Source organism: Pristiophorus japonicus, chromosome 1, assembly GCF_044704955.1.
Source record: "Pristiophorus japonicus isolate sPriJap1 chromosome 1, sPriJap1.hap1, whole genome shotgun sequence".
Lineage (NCBI taxonomy): Eukaryota > Metazoa > Chordata > Chondrichthyes > Pristiophoridae > Pristiophorus > Pristiophorus japonicus.
This window is the reverse complement of record NC_091977.1, coordinates 374,614,224-374,637,624: the sequence shown is the minus strand read 5'-3', so window position 1 is coordinate 374,637,624 and position 23,401 is coordinate 374,614,224. Positions and strand designations below refer to the sequence as shown.

Sequence of the window (23,401 nt, the reverse complement as noted above, 5' to 3'; positions counted from 1 at the left end):
CTGCTTATGATTATGTCATCTGCCACAGACCAGGCACTAAAAACTGTGCTGATGCGCTTCGCGGCTACCATTGCCCACAACCGGGGTGGAAATGCCGCAGCCCGCAAACTTGCTGCTGGTCATGGATGCCTTCGAGAGCGAGGGGTCACCCGTCACGGTTCGCCAAATTAGGACCTGGACCAGCCAGAATCCTGTACTGTCAAGCGTAAAAAGGTGTGTCCTAAATGGAAATTGGTCTGCCATACCCAGGGAAATGCAGGATGAAATTAAGCCTTATAGCCGCCGCAAAGATGAATTGTCTATTCAGTCTGATTGTCTGTTATGGGGTAATCGTGTTGTTATGCCAAAAAAAGGCAAGGAAACTTTTGCATGAGATTTACACAGTACCCACCCAGGCATTGTCATGATGAAGGCCATTGCCAGGTCTTACATTTGGTGGCCTGGCATTGACTCGGACTTGGAGTCATGCGTGCATCAGTGCAACACTTGCACGCACCTGTGGAGGCTCCGCTGTACCTGGCAGGGAAGTAACCATGATCAACAAGGTGGTTCTCCCAGGATGAGGCTAGCCCATTGCACTTCGGGTGTGCTGACGCCTGTGATGTCCCCAAATGGGGGATACTCGACTGCAAAATTTGTGGTCATGCCCATTAAAACCATGGTCAAGGATCCACATAGACTTTGCTGGCCCCTTTCTTGACAAAATGTTTTTAGTGGTAGTGGACACTTACTCCAAATGGATTGAATGCGTAATCATGTCATCCAGCACATCCACAGCCACTATTGAAAGCCTCCAGGCCATGTTCGCTACCCATGGCCTGCCCGACGTCCTTGTCAGCGACAACGGACCGTGTTTCACCAGTTCGGAGTTCCATGAGTTTATGACCTGTAATGGCATCAAGCATGTCAGGTCTGCCCCTTTCAAACCCACGTCTAACAGTCAAGCAGAGTGGGCTGTCCAAACCATTAAGCAGCGCCTAAAATGCGTGACTCACGGCTCCCTTTTCCCGCATTCTGCTCAGTTACCGGACAAGACCCCACTCGCTCACCGGGGTCCCTCCTGCCGAGCTGTTAATGAAGAGAGGCCTCAAAGCCAGGCTCTCCCTTGTACACCCGGATCCCAATGATCATGTCGAAACCAGAAGGCAACGGCAGCAATGGTACCACGATCACGCGGCTGTATCACGTGACATTGCTGTTCATGACCCTGTGTTTGTCCTGAATTATGGTCATGGTCCAAAGTGGGTTGCTGGCTGGGTTTTGGCCAAGGAGGGGAACAGGGTGTTTGTAGTCAAACTGTTAAATGGCCAAACGTGCAAGAGGCACATCGACCAAACCAAACTGCGATTCACAGACAACCCAGAACAAATTGAAGATGGCATCATCATTGACCAACCAACACACATCCAACCATCAGTTGACTATTGTGTCATTCACAAAGATGAATCTACGATCCCCGACAGTCCTGTCAGACCAACTGCTCCACAATGCAGCAATGGTCCTACTAACTCACCCAAGCTTGGGTTCGAACTGAGAAGATCAACCAGGAAGCGGAAGGCCCCGGACTGTCTCAACTTGTAAATACAATCTGTACGAAGGACTTTGGGAGTATGATGTTATGTATGTTAACTGTGTTTTACCTGCCACCGGAGGGCGCGACTGTCGCAATTTTAATGGTCACTGGCAGACACATGCAAGCCGTGTATATAATGTTGGCAGCCTTGTTGAATCCTCACTTTGAGAATAAATAAACTGGAGTAAACGTAGAAACAGAGACATAGAAAATAGGTGCAGGAGTAGGCCATTCGGCCCTTGGAGCCTGCACCACCATTTAATATGATCATGGCTCATCATGTAACTTCAGTACTCCATTCCTGCTTTCTCTCCATATCCCTTGATCTCCTTAGCCGTAAGGGTCACATCTAACTCACTTTTGAATATATCTAACGAACTGGCCTCAACAACTTTCTGTGGTAGAGAATTCCACAGGTTCACAATTCTCTGAGTGAAGAAGTTTCTCCTCATCTCGGTCCTAAATGGCTTACCCTTTATCCTTAGACTGTGACCCCTGGTTCTGGATTTCCCCAACATCGAGAACATTCTTCCTGCATCTAACCTGTCCAATCCCGTCAGAATTTTATATGTTTCTATGAGATCCCCTCTCATTCTTCTAAATTCCAGTGAATATAAGCCTAGTTGATCCAGTCTTTCTTATGTCAATCCTGCCATCCCAGGAATCAGTCTGGTGAACCTTCGCTGCACTCTCTTAATAGCAAGCACATCCTTCCTCACATGAGACCACCAAAGCTGTACAAAATATTCAAGGTGTGGCCTCACCAAGGCCCTGTACAACAGCAATAAGACCTCCCTGCTCCTATACTCAAATCCTCTCGCCAACATGGCATTTGCCTTCTTCACCGCCTGCTGAGTTCCAGTCGGCGAGAGGCCTATAAAGGCCCAACGCGGCAGCAGTCGGGAGCAGCGTCGGAGGTGCGTCGCTGAGGCGTGAGTTCCGGGGTCAGCAAGAGGGAGAAGGCAAAAAAAGAAGTAGAAAGAAACAGAAAGGTGACGTCACAGCCAAGGGGGTAAGTGATTGGCTGGTGATTGGTGAGTAGTTTTTCTGTTTTCTCTTCTATAACAGTGAGTAAACTTTAGCATTGTTGTTGCCAATTTAAGTGTATCTAAGGGTTAAGTCATGGCAGGAGAGCTCGGTCACGTGATATGCTCCTCCTGTACCATGTGGGAACTCAGGGACACTTCCGGTTTCCCTGACGACTATGTATGCGGGAAGTGTATCCGCCTCCAGCCCCTGACAGTCCGCGTTGCAGAATTGGAGCTGCGGGTGGATTCACTCTGGAGCATCCACGATGCTGAGAATGACGTGAGTAGCACGTGTAGCGAGTTGGTCTTACCGCAAGTGAAGGGTCCACAGCCAGATAGGGAATGGAAGACCAGCAGGAAGAGCAGTACAAGGAAGGTAGTGCAGGGGTCCCCTGCAGTCATCCCCCTGCAAAACAGATACACCATTTTGAGTACTGTTGAGGGGGATGACTCATCAGGGGAGGGCAGCAGCAGCCAAGTTCATGGCACCGTGGCTGGCTCTGCTGCACAGTAGGGCAGGAAAAAGAGTGGGACAGCAACAGTGATAGGGGATTCGATTGTAAGGGGAATAGATAGGCGTTTCTGCGGCCGCAACCGAGACTCCAGGATGGTATGTTGCCTCCCTGGTGCAAGGGTCAAGGATGTCTCGGAGCGGGTGCAGGACATTCTGAAAAGGGAGGGTGAACAGCCAGTTGTCGTGGTGCACATTGGTACCAACGATTTAGGTAAAAAAAGGGATGAGGTCCTACGAGACAAATTTAAGGAGCTAGGAGCTAAATTAAAACGTAGGACCTCAAAAGTAGTAATCTCGGGATTGCTACCAGTGCCACATGCTGGTCAGAGTAGGAATCGCAGTATAGCTCAGATGAATACGTGGCTTCAGGAGTGGTGCAGAAGGGAGGGATTCAAATTCCTGGGGCATTGGAACCGGTTCTGGGGGAGGTGGGACCAGTACAAACCGGACGGTCTGCACTGGGCAGGACCGGAACCAATGTCCTAGGGGGAGTGTTTGCTAGTGCTGTTGGGGAGGAGTTAAACGAATATGGCAGGGGGATGGGAACCTATGCAGGGAGACAGAGGGAAACAAAAAGGAGACAAAAGCAAAAGACAGAAAGGAGATGAGTAAAAGTGGAGGGCAGAGAAACCCAAGGCAAAAAACAAAAAGGGCCACTGAATATAAAGGGGCTGCAGGAGGGGTCAAAACTAAAAATCATGGTTTAAAAGCTAGTATTAAAACACTCTACCTTAACGCACGCAGCATTCGAAATAAAGTAAATGAGTTGACGGCACAAATCATTACAAAAGGGAATGATTTGGTGGCCATTACAGAAACGTGGTTGCAGGGTGGCCAAGACTGGAAATTAAACATACAGGGGTATCTGATGATTTGGAAAGATAGACAAGAAGAGAAAGGAGGTGGGGTAGCTCTGTTAATAAAGGATGATATCAGGGCAGTTGAGAGAGACGATATTGGCTCTAATGAACAAAATGTTGAATCATTGTGGGTTGAGATTAGAGATAGTAAGGGGAAAAAGTCACTGGTCGGCGTAGTTTATAGGCCCCCAAATAATAACTTCACGGTGGGGCGGGCAATAATCAAGGGAATAATGGAGGCATGTGAAAAAGGAACGGCAGTAATCATGGGGGATTTTAACCTGCATATCGATTGGTGAAATCAAATCGCACGGGGTAGCCTGGAGGAGGAATTCATAGAATGCATATGGGATTGTTTCTTAGAACAGTATGTTACAGAACCTACAAGGGAGCAAGCGATCTTGGATCTGGTCCTGTGTAATGAGACAGGAATAATAAACGATGATCTCGTAAAAGATCCTCTCGGAATGAGTGATTACAGTATGGTTGAATTTGTAATACAGATTGAGGGTGAGGAAGTAGTGTCTCAAACGAGCATACTATGCTTAAACAAAGGGGACTACAGTGGGATGAGGGCAGAGTTGGCAAAAGTAGACTGGAAACACAGACTAAACGGTGGCACAATTGAGGAACAGTGGAGGACTTTTAAGGAGCTCTTTCATAGTGCTCAACAAAAATATATTCCAGTGAAAAAGGGTGGTAAGAGAAGGGATAACCAGTCGTGGATAACCAAGGAAATAAAGGAGAGTATCAAATTAAAAACCAATGCTATAAGGTGGCCAAGGTGCGTGGGAAAATAGAAGATTGGGAAATTTTAAACGACAGCAAAGAATGACTAAGAAAGCAATAAAGAAAGGAAAGATAGATTACGAAGGTAAACTTGCGCAAAACATAAAAACGGATAGTAAAAGCTTTTACAGATATATAACATGGAAAAGAGTGACTAAAGTAAATGTTGGTCCCTTAGAAGATGAGAAGGGGGATTTAATATGGGAAATGTGGAAATGGCTGAGACCTTAAACAATTATTTTGCTTCGGTCTTCACAGTGGAAGACACAAAAACCATGCCAAAAATTGCTGGTCACAGGAATGTGGGAAGGGAGGACCTTGAGACAATCACTATCACTAGGGGGGTAGTGTTGGACAGGCTAATGGGACTCAAGGTAGACAAGTCCACTGGTTCTGATGAAATGCATCCCAGGGTATTAAAAGAGATGGCGGAAGTTATAGCAGATGCATTCGTTATAATCTACCAAAATTCTCTGGACTCTGGGGAGGTACCAGCGGATTGGAAAGCAGCTAATATAATGCCTCTGTTTTAAAAAGGGGGCAGACAAAAGGCAGGTAACTATAGGCCGGTTAGTTTAACATCTGTAGTGAGGAAAATGCTTGAAACTATCATTAAGGAAGAAATAGCGGGACATCTAGATAGGAATAGTGCAATCAAGCAGACACAGCATGGATTCATGAAGGGGAAATCATGTTTAACTAATTTACTGGAATTCTTTCAGGAGATAACGAGCATGGTGGATAGAGGTGTACCGATGGATGTGGTGTATTTAGATTTCCAAAAGGCATTTGATAAAGTGCTACACAAAAGGTTACTGCAGAAGATAAAGGTACGCGGAGTCAGAGGAAATGCATTAGCATGGATAGAGAATTGGCTGGCTATCAGAAAGCAGAGAGTCGGGATAAATGGGTCCTTTTCGGGTTGGAAATTGGTGGTTAGTGGTGTGCCACAGGGATAGGTGCTGGGACCACAACTGTTTACAATATACATAGATGACTTGGAAGAGGGGACAGAGTTTAGTGTAACAAAATTTGCAGATGACACAAAGATTAGTGGGAAAGCGGGTTGTGTAGAGAACACAGAGAGGCTGCAAAGAGATTTAGATCGGTTAAGCGAATGGGCTAAGGTTTGGCAGATGGAATACAATGTCGGAAAGTGTGAGGTCATCCACCTTGGGGGGAAAAAAAAAACAGTAAAAGGGAATATTATTTGAATGGGGAGAAATTACAACATGCTGCGGTGCAGAGGGACCTGGGGGTCCTTGTGCATGAATCCCAAAAAGCTAGTTTGCAGGTGCAGCAGGTAATCAGGAAGGCGAATGGAATGTTGGCCTTCATTGCGAGAGGGATGGAGTACAAAAGCAGGGAGGTCTGTACTGGGTATTGGTGAGGCTGCACCTGGAGTACTGCGTGCAGTTTTGGTCACCTTACTTAATGAAGGATATACTAGCTTTGGAGGGGGTACAGAGACGATTCACTGGGCTGATTCCGGAGATGAGGGGGTTACCTTATGATGATAGATTGAGTAGACTGGGTCTTTACTTGTTGGAGTTCAGAAGGATGAGGGGTGATCTTATAGAAACATTTAAAATAATGAAAGGGATAGACAAGATAGAGGCAGAGAGATTGTTTCCACTGGTCGGGGAGACTAGAACTAGGGGGCACAGCCTCAAAATATGGGGGAGCCAATTTAAAACCGAGTTGAGAAGGAATTTCTTCTCCAAGAGGGTTGTGAATCTGTGGAATTCTCTGCCCAAGGAAGCAGTTGAGGCTAGCTCATTGAATGTATTCAAGTCACAGATAGATAGATTTTTAACCAATAAGGGAATTAAGGGTTACGGGGAGCGGGCGGGTAAATGGAGCCGAGTCCACGGCCAGATCAGCCATGATCTTGTTGAATGGCGGAGCAGGCTCGAGGGGCAAGATGCCCTACTCCTGTTCCTAATTCTTATGTTCTTATATGTACCTGCATGCCAATTTTCAATGACTGATGTACCATGACACCCAGGTCTCGTTGCACCTCCCCTTTTCCGAATCTGTCACCATTCAGATAATATTCTGCCTTCCTGTTTTTGCCACCAAAGTGGAACCTCACATTTATCTACATTATACTGCATCTGCCATGCATTTGCCCACTCACCTAACCTGTCCAAGCCACCCTGCAGCCTCTTAGCGTCCTCCTCACAGTTCACACTGCCACCCAGCTTAGTGTCATCTGCACACTTGGAGATATTACATTCAATTCCTTCGTCCAAATCATTAATGTATATTGTAAATAGCTGGGCTCCCAGCACTGAACCTTGCGGTACCCCACTAGTCACTGCCTGCCATTCTGAAAAGGACCCGTTTATTCCTACTCTTTGCTTCCTGTCTGCCAACCAGTTCTCTATCCACGTCAGTACATTACCCCCAATACCATGTGCTTTAATTTTGCACACTAATCTCATGTGGGACCTTGTTAAAAGCATTTTGAAAGTCCAAATACACCACATCCACTGGTTCTCCCTTGTCCACTCTACTAGTTACATCCTCAAAAAATTCTAAAAGATTTGACAAGCATGATTTCCCTTACATACATCCATGCTGACTTGAACCGATCCTGTCGCTGCTTTCCAAATGCGTTGCTATTACATCTTAAATAATTGAATCCAACATTTTCCCCACTACCGATGTCAGGTTAACCGGTCTATAATTTCCTGTTTTCTCTCTCCCTCCTTTTTCAAAAAGTGCGGTTACATTAGCTACCCTCCAATCATAGGAACTGAACCAGAGTCCATAGAATGTTGGAAAATGACCACCGATGCATCCGCTATTTCTAGGGCCACTTCCTTAAGATGGAGCTGCGTTTGTTCCTGGGACTCCTTAACTATTTTGGTCACTTTCTACCGGGGTTGAGCACTTTGCTGGAACCTTTGCATTTATTGCTACGCAGGGGTGACGACTGGGTTTGGGGTAAATCTCAAGAAACAGCCTTTAATAAGACCAGAAACCTGCTATGCTCTAACAAGTTACTTGTACTGTCTGACCCGTGTAAACGTTTAGTACGAGCTTGTGATGCATCTTCGTAAGGTGTTGGTTTTGTGCAAGCCAGTGTCAGACAAACTGTAACCGGTTGCATATGTGTCCAGATGTTTATCTGAGGCTGAAAGAGCCTACATTATTGTTGAGAAAGAAGTAGTAACATGGGTATACGGGGTTAAGAAAATGCACCAATACCTATTTGGACTCCGGTTCGAGCTCGAAACTGATCACAAATCGCTCATTTCGCTGTTCTCAGAAAGCAAAGGTATTAACACTAATGCTTCGTCCCGCATCCAAAGATGGGCACTAACATTGTCTGCGTATGACTATGTAATCCGCCACAGACCAGGCACTGAGAATTGTGCTGATGCCCTCAGTTGGCTACCATTGCCCAGCACAGGGGTGGAAATGGCGCAACCCGCAGACTTGCTTCTTGTAATGGATGCTTTCGAGAGCGAGGGGTCACCCGTCATGGCTCGCCAGATCAGGACCTGGACTAGCCAGGACCCTGTGCTATCATTAGTCAAAAGCTGCGTCCTTAATGGGAGCTGGTCGGCTGTTCCGGGGAAATGCAAGACGAAATTAAGCCGTTTTACCGATGCAACAATGAAATGTCCATCCACTCGGATTGTCTCCTATAGGGGAATCACGTGGTTTTGCCAAAAAAAGGTAGGGAAACGTTTATACACGACCTAAACAGTACCCACCTGTGATATATTCACAGAGCATAGCACATGCAGCTCCTAACATGGTAGTCAGCTCTGTAGGAAGCCTCAAGAATCTGCCTGGTTCTGTTTATTATTAACTCTGCAGTTGCAGTACACAATACGTCCACATCCACAGTGTGGAGCTACAAACATTACAAGCTTACAGACATTACACTGCTCCCTCCTTAATGAAGAAGTTATTATAACAAACATCATATATAACTTTCATGTTTATACATAACACAGGATTATAAACTTTTTTTTCCATATTTACAAATTTAGCTTTACCACTTGTTTTCTGTTTCGAAGAGGATATCTTCGCTCTCGAACGGAACCTTCCAAACATGGTGTTGAATCTAAACTCATTCGAGGCTCATCCTGAGGAACGTTTTCCTCCACAGAATTTCCTTGATTTTCATTTGAACTCAGTAACTTCAGGCTCTTTGTTTTCCTAACTCGGACTCAGATTTCATTCTGATTCTCTCCTGGATTTGTTTCCAGTACATTGGATTTAGGATTTGCTGTGTATCAAAACTATCTGATGAGTCAGAAATAATTGAATCATTCCCACTTTCAACTCCTTCCATGTCTGTAGGTAAAATATGATCAATATGAACAAACCTAACCTGTCCGTTATCAAACATCTTTACCAAATATGTGCGAGGACCACATATCTTCACCACTCTTCGTAGTAACCACTTTAACCATTTATGGTGATGGTTCTTCACTCTCACCTTCTGGTTTAATTTTACACTTCTCTCTTTTACTCTACCTCCAGCATGATTCTCTTTCTGTCTTAATTGTGTCTCTTCTACGGACTGTGCCAAATTTGGTTTCAACAACGAGAATCTGGTTCGTGGCTGTCGTTTGAGAAACAACTCTGCTGGTGTTCTACCAGTAGTTGTATGAGGAATATTTCGATATGTAATCGAAAAATTAACCAATTTGTGATCCGATGACAACTGTCATTTCCTTGAATTTGGATCTAACATTTGTTTTATGAGGGCACATTTTACAATATGTACAGTGCGCTCTGCTGCACCATTCGAAGCAGGATGGTATGGTGGAACCTTGGTATGTTTCACACCATTTTTGCTTGTGAATTGTGCAAATTCTTCTGAACGAAATTGTGGTCTATAATCCGAAACAATTTCTTCAGGGAGGCCAAATGAAAAAAATAATCTTCGTAAAATGTCCAATGTTTTACTTGTTATTTTCCACATTGGAAACACCTCAACCCACTTCGAATGGCTATAATCACAATGAACAATTGTTGTCCTTCTAACTCAGCAAAATCAATATGTAGCCTTTGCCACACCCTGGGAGGCCATTTCCATGGCTATAATGGTACTGGTGGTGGTTGCTTGCTTACTGATTGACATGTCGTACACTGACTTACTATGTACTCTATATCTTTATCAAGACCTGGCCACCATAAATTACTGCGTGCAAAACTCTTGGTCAAGCACATTCCGAGGTGCTGGTCATGGAGGTCTCCTAATAATTTGGACCTGAATTTATTTGGTATAACCACTCTTGCACCCCACAGGATACAATCATTATCTACTGATAATTCACTTCTACGAATGAAGAATGGATTTCTATCTTTGTCTGTTACCTGGTTTGGCCATCCATTTGCAAAATACTCATACACCTTTGAAATCACTGGGTCACGTTTGGTTGCTCTACCAATCTCTTCAGCTGCGACTGGCAGTTCATCAATGTATGAAAAATAAAACACTTCTTCCCTATCGGGTGTAACTTGTGATGGGGAAGGCAATCTAGACATTGCATCAGCATTACTGTGATCAGCTGATCGTCTGTATTCAGTATCATATGTATATGCTGACAAAATCAAAGCCCATCTCTGCATTCGGGCTGCAGCTAATGTTGGAACTGGGGACTTTGGATGGAGAATTGCTGTCAGGGGCTTATGGTCCATAACGATGGTAAACTTACGACCATACAAGTATTTGTGAAACTTCTTGACCCCAAAAATTAATGCCAAAGCTTCCCTTTCAATTTGCGCATAATTACTCTCACTGGCACTGAGAGTGTGTGAAGAAAAAGCAATTGGTCTCTCCTCCCCACTACGTGATACATGAGAGATCACTGCCCCAACTCCATAGGGAGAGGCAGCACATGCTAGCTTAATCTCCTTAGATATGTCATAGTGAACTAACATGGTGCTCTCTACCAATTTGCTTTTACACTCCTTGAATGCTGTATCGCATTCTTTTGACCACTTCCAATGGACCTGTTTTTTCAAAAGTTCATTCAGTGGATGTAATACTGTAGCCAAATTTGGTAGGAACTTCCCATAATAGTTCAAAAGACCCAAGAATGAACGAAGTTCAGTGACATTCCTGGGAGTGGGTGCATTTCTAATTGCATCCAGTTTTTCCTTGGTCAGATGTAAACCAGCTTTGTCTACTCTGTACCCTAAGTACTCCACTGAGTTTTTAAATAACTCATACTTACAAGCAAACACTTGTACTCTGTGTTTCTCTAGCCGTTTGAGGACTTCATTCAATATGTTATTATGAATTTGCCTATTTGGTGCTGAAATTAGTATGTGATCCAAATAACATACTACCCCTTCAATACCTTGCAAAATCTGGTTCATCATCCCTTGGAATATGGCAGGGGCGGAAGACACTCCAAATGGTCGCCGATTAAATTGATACAGGCCTAGATATATATTTATAGTCAAATAGTTCAAGCTGTAAGTAGGCGTTCGTAAGATCCAGTTTTGAGAAGATCTGACCACCTGTCAGTGTTGTGCACAAATCTTCTATATTCGGCAATGTATTGGGGACATTACCCTCTAGAACCTGATTTACGGTTACTTTATAATCACCACACAATCTTGCCTTACCATCGGACTTAGGTACAACAACAATGGGTGTAGCCCAATTACATCGCTCCATCTTACAAATAATGTTCTATGTCTCTAGTCTTTTGAGTTCTTGCTCAACTTTCTCCTTGAGTGCATATGGTCCGGAACGTGGCTTGTAGTAAACCGATCTAGCGTCCTTCTGTACCCTGACACTCGCCTTGAAGCCTTGGATCGAACTGCCCATTTTGCAGAACACCTTCGGATACTTCTTGATAACCTCATCCGTTGATGAAAATCTCGCTTCCACACAGAAAATCTTACTCCAATCCAGCTTCAGTGAGCTCAACCAATTTCTTCCAAGTAAGGCAGACTTGTCTCCCTTCACTACTATTAGAGGCAAGTTCTGAAATTGATCTTTATATTTCATCGGTACGGTGATACGACCTACCACAGGAATTTTCTCTCCCGAGTAGCCTCGCAGCTCTATCTTGGATTTCTCCAGTTGGAAATCACGCAATTTGTCGAGGTACAGCAACTCCGGTACTACACTCACGGATGCACCCGTGTCAATTTCCATTGGTATCTTGAATCCCGCAACATCTATGTGGATTTTGATGCTTTCTGAATCACTGTCCGTTAACCTCATGCTCCTGATGACGTGTAACTCTAACACCTCTTCGTCCTGTTGTTGTTCTTCCATGCTATGTAGTCTCTTGGGATTTCTACTCATAGCTTTGAACGCTGGACTCATAGCTTTGAAAGCTGGTTTACCCTTCAGTCGGCATGCCTTCGCAAGATACCCAGTCTTTCTGCAGAAGAAACACACTGCCTTTACGTATGGACAACTTTGAGCAATGTGTTGTCCCAGGCACCGATAGCACGACTTTGACGCTCTGTTATCATTTCCAGTTTCTGAGACTTTGGGCCCCCAACATCTTTTACCTTGAACCTGCAGGTGATTTACCTCGGTGACTGACGACCGTAATTATTATTTAATTCTTGGGAATATTGTTCGGCCATGCCCATCGACCTCACTGTCTGACAAGCACTCAAAAGTCAAGTCATCCGTCGTCAATAACTTCCTTCTGATCGCATCATTTTTCACCCCACAAACAAAACGATCTCGTAATGCTCGGTTTTGAAAGTTTCCAAAATTTCAGTGCATCGATAGCTTTTTTAATGCTATGATGTAATCACCGATACCTTCATCAGTCTTTTGATTCAGAATCTCGAAACGATAGCTTTCAGCAATTTCTAACGGTTTGGGGTTATAGTGCTGCTCCAGCTTCGTTAAAATCTCTTTAAGCGTTGTGTCCTTTGGCTCGTCAGGCACAAGCAGATTTACAAGGGTTTCGTACAATGCCAGACCCTCCTCCGATAAGAAGATCGTTTTCTTACGTTCCAACACAGTCCGGTTCTGGACTGCATTGTCTGGAACGTCGATTATGTTATTTGCAGTGAAATACATTTCTAGCCGATCCACATACGCTTTAAAACGTTCCTGGTCGTGTCTATATTCCCCCAAATGTCCGATTACACCTGCCACTTTAATCTCTAACTGTTCACACCGTGTGCTGTATTTCACCTCGGATTTTATAACTTTTTTCTAAAGACAGAAACTTCCAAAGTCTCTCTCGGCTCGCTGAATCATTCCCCAACAAAATTTAAGCTTTAAATCATCCGACAAATCCCATCTCATCGCCAAGTGTGATATATTCACAGGCCACAGCACATGCAGCTCCTAACATGGCAGGCAGCTCTGTTGGAAGCCTCCGGAATCTGCCTGATTCTGTTTATTATTAACTCTGCAGTTGCAGTACACAATACGTCCACATCCACAGTGTGGAGCTACAAACATTACAAGCTTACAGACATTACACCACCCAGGCATAGTCATGATGAAGGCTATTGCCAGGTGGCCCGGCATTCACGCGGAATTGGAGTCATGCGTACACCAATGTAACACTTGCTCACAGTTGAGCAATGCACCAAGGGAGGCCCCACCGGAGTCTGTGGTCATGGCCCTCCAAATCATGGTCCAGGGTCCATGTAGATTTCGCTGGCCCCTATCTCGGAAAAATGTTGCATGTAGCAGTGGACGCTTACTCTAAATGGATTGAATGTATAATAATGTCATGTACGTCCACTGCCACCATTGAAAGCCTCCAGGCCATGTTCGCCACCCATGGTTTGCCCGACATCCTTGTTAGTGACAATGGACCATGTTTCACCAGCTTGGAATTCAACGAGTTCATGACCCACAATGGCATCAAGCATGTCAGGTCGGCCCCGTTTAAGCCCGCATCCAATGGTCAAGCGGAACGAGCAGTCCAAACTATCAACCAGAGCTTGAAACGCGTGACGGACGGTTTCCTGCAGACCCGGTTATCTTGGGTTCTGTTCAGCTACCGGATGCGACCCCACTTGGTTACTGGTGTTCCCCCGGCACAATTGTTAATGAAGAGAGCACTCAAAACCAGGCTCTCCTTAGTCCACCCGGATCTCAATGATCATGTAGAAACCCGGCCACAAAGGCACGGCTGTATCGCGTGACATTGAGGTTAATGACCCTGTGTTTGTTCTTAATTATGGTCATGGTCCTAAATTGGTTGCTGGCACTGTTTTAGCCAAGGAGGGGAAGTGTGTTTTTTGTCAAATTTTTGAATGGACAGACGTGCAGAAAGCATTTGGATCAGACCAAACTGCGATTCACTGACAACCATGAACAGTTTGAAGAGGACATTACCATCATTGATCCACCAACACACACCCAACCAGCAATCGACCTCGCGGTCAACTACAAGACTGAACCCACCCAAGGGTCACCAGCACACTCCGGGCAAGCAGGTATAAAAGGCAGTCTACCATGCAGCTTCCTCACTCTGGTGTTACATTAAAGAGACCAAGGTCACAACAGTTTGAGCTTACAGTATACAGCCTTGTGGAGTTATTCTGAACATAACACAGGGGCTATAGGGAGGCATTAATTTAACACCATCACAATCACTAAGGAGGTGGTACTCAGTAAGATAATGGGACTAAAGACGGATAAATCCCCTGGACCTGATGGCTTGCATCCCAGGGTCTTAAGAGAAGTAGCAGTAGGGTTTGTGGATGCTTTGGTTGTAATTTACCAAAATTCCCTGGATTCTGGGGAGGTCCCAGCAGATTGGAAAACTGCAAATGTAACGTCCCTATTTAAAAAAGGAGGCAGACAAAAAGCAGGAAACTATAGATCAGTTAGCCTAATATCTGTGTGTTCTTTTAACGTGGGGTGGCTGCTGCACACCGGCAACCTCACAGGCTTGACAGAGCTAGGTCTTTGGTCCAGTGGCAAGGGGGTCCAAGACGACTGGAGACCGGGCACTGCTGTATGAGCCTAATTGCCTCCGGCGAGATGTTGGCCTCAAGCTTGGCGCTGAGTAGCGCCTTTGATGGTAGGTGGCCCGAGGCTTGGTTGGGGGCAGGTATTAGGAAGGTTAGTTGTCTGCTGGAGTTCCGAGGAATGTTTTAAAAGTTTCTTCCAAAGTTTTCCAAGTTATTTAAAAGTTTATCTGGAGGTTTTGAAAGAAAACTTCTCCAAGTTTGTTTAAAAGTTAAAAAATTTTCCCAAATTGCTTAAATTTCTCAAGTTGATTAAAAGTTTAAAAGTAGATTATAAGTTAATTAAAAGTTGATTAAAAGTCTAAAATGTAAGTCAGTAGTCTACAGCCCAGTCACTGTTCACCGCTAACGACCTAGAGCAGGTACAGCCGTTCGTTGGGCCGGGCCGGCTGGCTGGCTGGCTGAAGAGACCCGAAGTGCGAGGCTGGGTCATTAAAAGAACTCACGCACAGGCATCTTCCACTTCATTAACATGAAGTTTGGGATCTGGAACGTCAGGACCCTCATGGACAACTCCAACAGCGACAGGCCGGAACCCACACCGCCATAGTCGCCCGGGAACTTAGACGCTTTGACATCAACATCGCCGCCCTAAGCGAGACCCGGTGGGCAGGGGAAGGCTCGCTCAAGGAACAAGGTGGAGATTACACCTTTTTCTGGAAAGGAAAACCAGAGGAAGAACGCCGCCTTCATGAAGTCGGCTTCGCCATCAAAAATGAGCTGGTCGACCGCCTCAAAGACTCCCCCTGCGGGGTTAACTAACAACACCTCATGACTCTCCAACCCCTGCCCCAAAAGCCACCCCCAAACTGCGATTTCCACTGTCCCCCACTCCTTACAATCCCTCCCTTCCTCCCTCCACTCTAATACTGCGGCCTTCCAGCCCGACGGCCATCCAGCCTCTCGATCTGGCTGGCTGCCTGCTACGAGATGGAGGAAAAAAAAATCAAATGAGGTCCTTCCATTAAATTTGGCAAGACCTCCACATTACCCACATTTACCAGCCACTACAACCTTCCCGTAAATATCAGGGCCATTATCACTGTACTGACTGATCTACATTGGCTCCTGGTCTCCCAGCGCCACAAATTTAAAGTTCTCATTCTTGTGTTTAAATGTCTCATTGTCTCGCTCCTCCCTATTTCTGTGACCTCCACCAACCCAACCCTCCACCCATACAAATTCTCCGTTCCTCTGAACTTACCTTTTGTAACTGCTCCCTTCCTCAGCTGCCTGGCTTCCTTGTTCTGGAACTTTTTCTTTAAACCATCCTCAAAAACCATCTTTGACCCAACTTTTGGTCGCCCTCCTAATATCTCCTCCTTTGGACTTCTCCCTCCTATTGTGAGCAAACTCCTCTTCCATTACCAGATAAAGGAGGATAACTGTGTAACCATTTTATGCTCTCACCTAACATGTTGTCCCACAGACACTATCTGGCAGTGGCCAGCTTCAGTTTTCTAGCAAGAATCCTTTACTGATGTGTCATTGTACTTTTTGGCACTATGGGCAAAAGGACATTTTGGACTTGGCTGCGATTTTTAAACTTAGCTATTTGACTTGAAATCGTTAGTTTTGGTAAATAATTGTGCTGTGTGTTATTTTACTTTCTTTACAGTAAGCAATGAAAAGTTTTGCAGTTACTTCAGTGAAAATATCACTCTTAAAGGTACAGGTATCAAATGAGGATCAAAAGGATTTAATGTACACAATAAAAAATCTAATCAAAACAGATTTTATCTTTAATTAACAATGTTGCCAATTATCCACAAATTTGCACATCAATACCCACACAGATATTTTTTTACACAGTAACCATGGTAATGGACCAAATGCAGGACAACACCAAGATTGTAAATACTGAGAGGAGAGAGAAAATTAGGAAATAGTTACCATGTGACACCAATTGATTCCTGCTTGAATAAAAAGTTTTAATTATTCACAGAAGTAGTTCGACCAATCTGATTTTTATACTGAAGATCGCGGCATAGTCCTATTACTATAGTCTTGTGACAAACAATATTACAGTAAATCATCGGGCTTATGACGGCAGATCTAAACCAAGTTCCAATACGTATTAGCTGTATATTTACATCCCAGGGGAAGTGACATGGAAGGTCGTCTACTACTTGGCAAATTTAAGAGGGCCAAATTTCACCAACATGAAGTACAGATTTTGTGATTAAGAGGTTTGAGATAAAGATTAGTGCCCAAAATATTTAAAGCTATAAACTTGCCTTTGTGAAAAAAAATTAAATTTTTATTTACCCCCCAAAATAATGTAAAATACATTGTAATACGTCAAATCATTTGCATAGGGCAGCACTGCAACAAAAATGACGCAGTCCTCTTCTCCCGCCCCAGCTCGATAAGTTTGCCAAACATCTTTTCATCAAAACTATTCCCTTTTTACTAAATACACTTATTGAATGTGTTAAGCATTTAAAAGAAAATATAAACAGATTATTTTACAAGAAATGATTTAGAATAGAAATGTATCCATTAGTCTTCAGTAAAACCAGCTGTACGTAAATATCATATCTTGTAATTTAAAAAAGTACAAAAGTTTAAAAAAAAAATGAATACACAAGTTATTTAACTCATGTAATAAGTACCGCATTTTCTTATTATTAACACGAATAATAGAGGTTCACAAATACTGCAGTATAGAGGTGCAGTTGGTAAATAAGTGTATGGAATATGGAAGCTTGGCACCAAGTTTTCTTAACAGAATTGCACAGCATTTCTATCAGTCCATTTCATTAACATTTTCTCTGTTCCAGCAAACACCTGTTTTCATGTGCTTTATTAACAAATCATTTACTGATTCCAAGCAACCTACCATGGTGATTTCATTGAGCACTAGTTTCCTGCATTTGAAGGATATACATTTCAATATCAGCAGTAGAGAAAGCACTCTGTGAAAATTATTGACAGACTAAGTCTCCAAATGCCGCTTTATTGTGGATTATATATTGTCAATATTCATACTTGAACCACAATTGTACCTTGTCAAAAACCACTAATAGACCTAAATGATATTATCAATGCTAACTGAACCGTGTGAATTAAAAAAAATGATACAGACCTCAAATACGCTCAAATTGAAACAACTTAAAATCATATATATGGCACTAACATTTTGACTCATGCTTTTCTGTGGGCCTATTTATACATAGCAGCCACAAACTCTAAATGATCTATAGTAGGAAGTTTATTTCATTGCTATGCTAGTTCTGCAAAGGGACAGGATGCATGTTAACTTTGTTGTGCAGACATTATCATTTTGAGAATATGAATTACCCAACATTGCTTCAGGACCAAATGTATTTCTGTTATTACCTCAAAAAGAAACAGAATATCATTTGGTGACTGATGTTAAAGAAGCCTTTCGGTATTTGAATTCCTAGCAAACCAGTGGTAAAGTACCACTGTTGGACTGTTGCTAGCATTGGAAATATTAAATTAGAACGGTCTTCAGATTCTGAAATCCATTATTCCTTTTATGGCTGAGGAAGGCCATTCGACCCATCTTAATTATCTGAGAGATCCTAATGTTTACCTATTGCCGAAACCAATTGTTTCGTGAATTATCTCAGGATTTTTGCCTCCAATTTTCTGCGCGAGTCCATTCTACATGTTGATCACTGTGTGAAGATGAATTCCCCGATATCAGTCCTAGAATTACGTTTTACTAGTTTGAACCCATGTCCGGTAGTTCTATTTGTGTTATTTAAAGTAATATTCTAGGTTAACTTTTTTCAATACCTTGAATAGAGCACAATAACATTCAATCATTACTTCCGCTAACTTGTATTCTACTGTTTTGATTATGTAGTTAAAATTTGTTATTTGCTACTTTGCATTGGTTGGACATGTTTAGTGTCAAGACTCCTAGATGTCATTCAGCATCATCCTTAGCTATTCATGGAGTATGCGGGCAATCTGTTTTCTCTTCCAATATGAGGCACTTCATAACTTGTCCGCATTAAATTCTAAATTTATTCTGCCCACTTGCATATTTTGTCCAGCTCATTCTGTAATTTCTGAGTTGCCTCTGATTCCACTGCCCCTCTTGGTTTGGTACCATCTGTAGATTTGACCTCTTTGCACTGAGTTTCTGAATCCAGTATTTCCTCCCCTCTCTGACATAACTCCTTTAAATGAGCACTCATTGTTTCCTACTATTAAAACAGTTTCTTATCTATTCTCAGGGTTTACCCTGAATCCCCACAGCTTTGAGTTTAAGTAATAGCCTTTCATGTCGAACTTTATGAAAAGCCTTTTAGAAGTCAAGCCATTACCAGTACCTCAATCATCTCGCTAGTCTCTCTCAGCACTCTGGGATAACTACAGCCCATTTGGCTCATCACTTTCTCAAAGAAGTCAAATAGATTGGTTATGCAGGATCTATCTCTTCTGAATTCATGCTGACTGCTGATAACTTGATTGTACACATGATCCTTAAATTTACTCTCGATAATCCAATATTTCACATGGAATCGAATTGAGCCGAATGGGACTGCAGCTGCCTATCTCGGATTTGTCATCCTTCTTGAATATAGACTCTCTATTAGCTTTTGTCCAATCTACTGCTAGCCCCCCATCTCTCTTTGCCCCCCCCCCCCAAACCCTTGTTTACAGTGATTCCTTTATAATCATTACTAGTACCTCAAAAACATCTCCCCAGTCTCTCTCAGCACTCTGGGATAATGACCACCTATTCCCAGGAATTTGCTTGGAGCCCATTTAGCCTGTCTAGAACCTTATTTACAACAAAGTCTCTAATTTTACTTGGAATATTTGTACAATATTCTGTTTTGACAAATAAATACTTCTGCATACGGCTCTATGCTGCTTTTATTCTTCAGTATTCATCTAAAAAATACACATGTAATTAAAAGAAAGAAAAAGATTTGCTTTTAAAGTGTCGTGCAATGGTTGTTTTTATTTGGAGCTGCAATGCTCACATGCTTTAAACTGAGCCACTGAAATATGACATTTCTTCTTTTGGCCTCGGCTCTCAACACCTTTTACTATTCACTACTTTTAGTTGACTGTGGAGCTGGCGGGGGAGGGGGGGGGCAGCGTGGGGTTGTTCCCATCATATTTGAGGAAACAAAACATGGAACGATGAAAGGTCCTTTGACCCATCAAGTTTCACATAGACGAACCTGCCCTGTTCTCGTCTCTTCCCAACTTATTTAATCACTAAGGGAATGTTGACCACTGTTCCACTGCTGATCACATTAATTTTTAAAATTAACTCTGATAAATTTAATTTATTTAAATCCAAGCAATGAAAGTCTATCCTAATATTTTATAAATTCTACTTGATACACTGCCAGCATTAGAATTTTTTAGATTATGTGAGCACAAAGAACAGAATGAGAATAAGCCATTTAATATGGTCCTTCAACAGATCATGTACAATCTAATTTATCATGGACTACCTAGCTTGTGAACTTTCCTGAGGTAATGTCCTGTAAAAATTCTCTTTAAGGTTCAAAGATAATTAAGTATTAGCTTTATAATTTCCATTAACCTCCCAGAAATCTAGCAAGTATGGTTTTCCATGCAGTCTTTTAACTCTGTCTGACCTTAGATTACAACATTCAATCCTTGCTGGCGAATCTAATCTCCCGAAGGAAAGCTCTGCAAAGTTCCTTACAATTGTAAAGGTAATCAAATGAAACAGTGAAACATCCATCTACACTTTCACTCCATTATTTGAGCCTCGCCAGTTGCTTTCCAATGATGACACTGCCACAGTTGCAGCAGTATATTTTGATGCCTGGACGTGGAAATGTGGTGATTCTAAAAAAGCTGATCTGATTTTTTTTACATTTTATAAAAAGGTGGGAAAAAAGTATTTTTGCTTGTACTTCTTTTTGTTAAGATTACAAAAGGTGTATTTTTCAGATAAATACTAAGGAGTAGGGTCATTGCAGGGCCTGACCTTAGAGTATTCTCTTTGCAATTAATTCTGCAAACTTTGTTTTTAATGGTTACAGCAAAAAAGGAGCTTGAAACTCGGCAGTAAAGTTATTATTAAATACAATAACCTTCAAATTATGGAAACTTTTTCAGATGCCTGGAGTGTTGTTGCACTCTCTTGTGCCTCACTCTGCAGAAGAAATACCTTGGATTTTTTGGTTCACTTATATAAAGGGGCAGGAGTTACAACAGAGTAATGGAGGCTTAATTGTGATCTAGCATCTAACAGTTACAGCAAACTATAGAAGAATGTAGTTCAAGATGGAAACCACTTGTTCATAGACAAAGTAAGGCCTTAATTTGGAGACTGTTGATGATAGCTAGCATGTGCCTATGTCTGGGAACACAAAAAACCTTATTTAACAAACTATTTACTTGAAGAACTAATTTGGAGTAATTGTGCCAGATTTGACTTGAGAATGGCTGAAGCAGATCAATGCTTAATTTTAACTGCCTGCCCTGTTTGTCAATAGATCATGCCTGATTGTATATTTAGGCCTGAAAGAACTGTAGTGCAAAACACATTACCCCAATTAATGTGGTTACATTAACTGATCCAGCTGGGTTTTTAACATCTCTAGGAGGCAGTGGTGAGCAGTTTTTGGAGATGGTGTCCATTGAAGCTGATATGTGGGATTACAGTTTCTAAATATTTCCATTGCATCAACAACCAAAGAGCAGTTTTCCTTCAGATGAATGATCCAACATCTTAACTAGTAGCTCTTCAGCAAAGCCTGAAATTAGTAGGCAGATGGGTTTCTGCTACAGAACTGGAAGGCAACAGGGAGAAAGAAAGAAGAGAATTTTGTTTGCTTCCCAGTCTTCACAAATGTGTTGTGTTGAATAAACCTGACCTGGAATTTGTGCTTGTCTTTTATTTGGGCTGCAAGTGCAGTTCTGCAGGTTCATTCCTGGCGCATGGATGGGTTGAGTGAAGGCATCTTGTCCAGAGGTTCACTTTCTAGCACTTTACATATTCTTATGGTCGTCTTTTGGAAAGTAGAAACAAACTTTAAACTCAATGGAAGGCAGCAAAATCCTTCATGATGGATTTCCTTTAGAGTAACAGCAAGTTACTGGTACCAAGAGGAGAAAACTAATTGAGGATCGGTTCATATAGTGCTTCAGTAGTGTGGAGACTAAATGATTCTCAAGCCTAAAACAGGAATATCTTTTAAAAAGACACAGTCACTGTGGTTGCACCATGTCAAATGATGGACCTAATTCTAATTTATTTGGAGCATAAGCAAATAAGGAAAAAGTTAAGGTTTAGATGCTTATTGTTACAAGTATTCACTTTCTAATGATTTTTGTTCCACAATTTACTAATGCACCTTCACTAAAAGAGAAATGCTTTGTTTTACTATGCATTCAGAATTCTTTAATTTATGACAATACACACCATCTTTCTGTCCCCTAAATAAAATTAACTACCAATTATGAGTGCTGAGTTCACTCTACTGCATTCTGTAAAGAACACAGCTGTACAAATTGCAGGTGTTTATTTCTGCAATTTAATGGGCATAAAAACAAGCCCACAGAAATAAAAAATCACCATGAAACTCCTCCTATTAATACGCCCAGAAATAATTTCTTCTTCCCCAAAAGCCTGATTCAATAGAGATAAAATCACTTTTCATTAATGCACATGAGCAGGAGTACATGTAATAAGGAAATATTTCCTCCTTACATTATATTTACAAAGTACCTAATATAAGAAATGCCAAGCAAATGAAGTCTAGAATGTGTGTCTCAGGAGGTGCTAAATAATCCCTCAATTAAACTTCAGGGTTATTCATGTTTTGTTTCTGTTGCAATTCATGGATGCTTTCATAATGGTTCTCTCCTTCTGAGCACAGGGATTGGTTTCCATTAGATTCAGTCTCCTGTTCTAGAGGTGCCTCTTTCAGAGCTCTGACAGGTTCATATCCTGGATCAATGTCCTGCCCCACAACATCTACAGATTCAATCTGATCTGCAACTCTGGGTTCTCTTTCATAGTCAGTTACAGATGCATATAGATGACTGGTTGTAGATGGACGTCTTTGAGGGTTCACCTCATCAATGCTGGCATACCCACCTTCCTGCTCGATGTCTGCTTGATACCATTGCTGTGCTGGTTTATTCACAGTGGAGTACAAGGCTGCAATCTAGGAAGAAACCAAAAGCATTAGAATTCCAGATGGACAAAACAAGGAAAACCAAAAGATTTTTTAAAATATAGATTTTGGGCTCAATGTGATAATAGTTCAAAAACACCACTTTCCGCTCTGGTGCTGACTGACAAAAATAAATTTCAACAAAATCGAAAACAATAAACAGTATTCTTCCACTTGATTAGTACCATTGTGTTGTAAAATCAAAGCTTATCTGATAATCAGGTGGATAAACTATTGTGTATCTGTAAAGCATTCACTCCTATGTTCCGCCACCAGGGAGCTCAAACCATGAAATCCCAAGGGTGAAATCCACAGATAAGTTGTACGAGGAGCTGTGTACACTGGTTCGGGAGCATCTTAACCCGAGGGAGAGTGTGCTGATGGTGAGGTATCGATTCTACATGTGCCAGCGATCTGAAGGTCAGGAAGTGGCGAGCTATGTCGTCGAGCTAAGATGACTTGCAGGACAATGTGAGTTTGATGGCTACCTGGAGCAAATGCTCAGAGACTTTTTTGTACTGGGCATTGGC

General features: G+C 42.5%; 1 protein-coding gene and 1 pseudogene across 3 annotated transcripts in view; one reads left to right on the top strand and one right to left on the bottom strand.

Annotated features, from left to right (window-relative positions):
• Window positions 1-508: 508 nt before the first annotated feature.
• On the top strand, window positions 509-648 carry LOC139278537 (U1 spliceosomal RNA; annotated as a pseudogene).
• A 16,994-nt stretch (window positions 649-17,642) lies between these two features.
• The window catches only part of pag1 (phosphoprotein membrane anchor with glycosphingolipid microdomains 1), a 341,614-nt gene continuing 335,855 nt past the window's right edge, over window positions 17,643-23,401 (bottom strand). For all 3 annotated transcript variants that reach the window (XM_070890966.1, XM_070890961.1, XM_070890972.1), the window contains one exon: window positions 17,643-22,862. In XM_070890966.1, coding sequence (XP_070747067.1) covers window positions 22,491-22,862 — 372 coding nt within the window. In that variant the 3' untranslated portion in view covers window positions 17,643-22,490. The remainder of the gene's footprint in view (window positions 22,863-23,401) is intronic.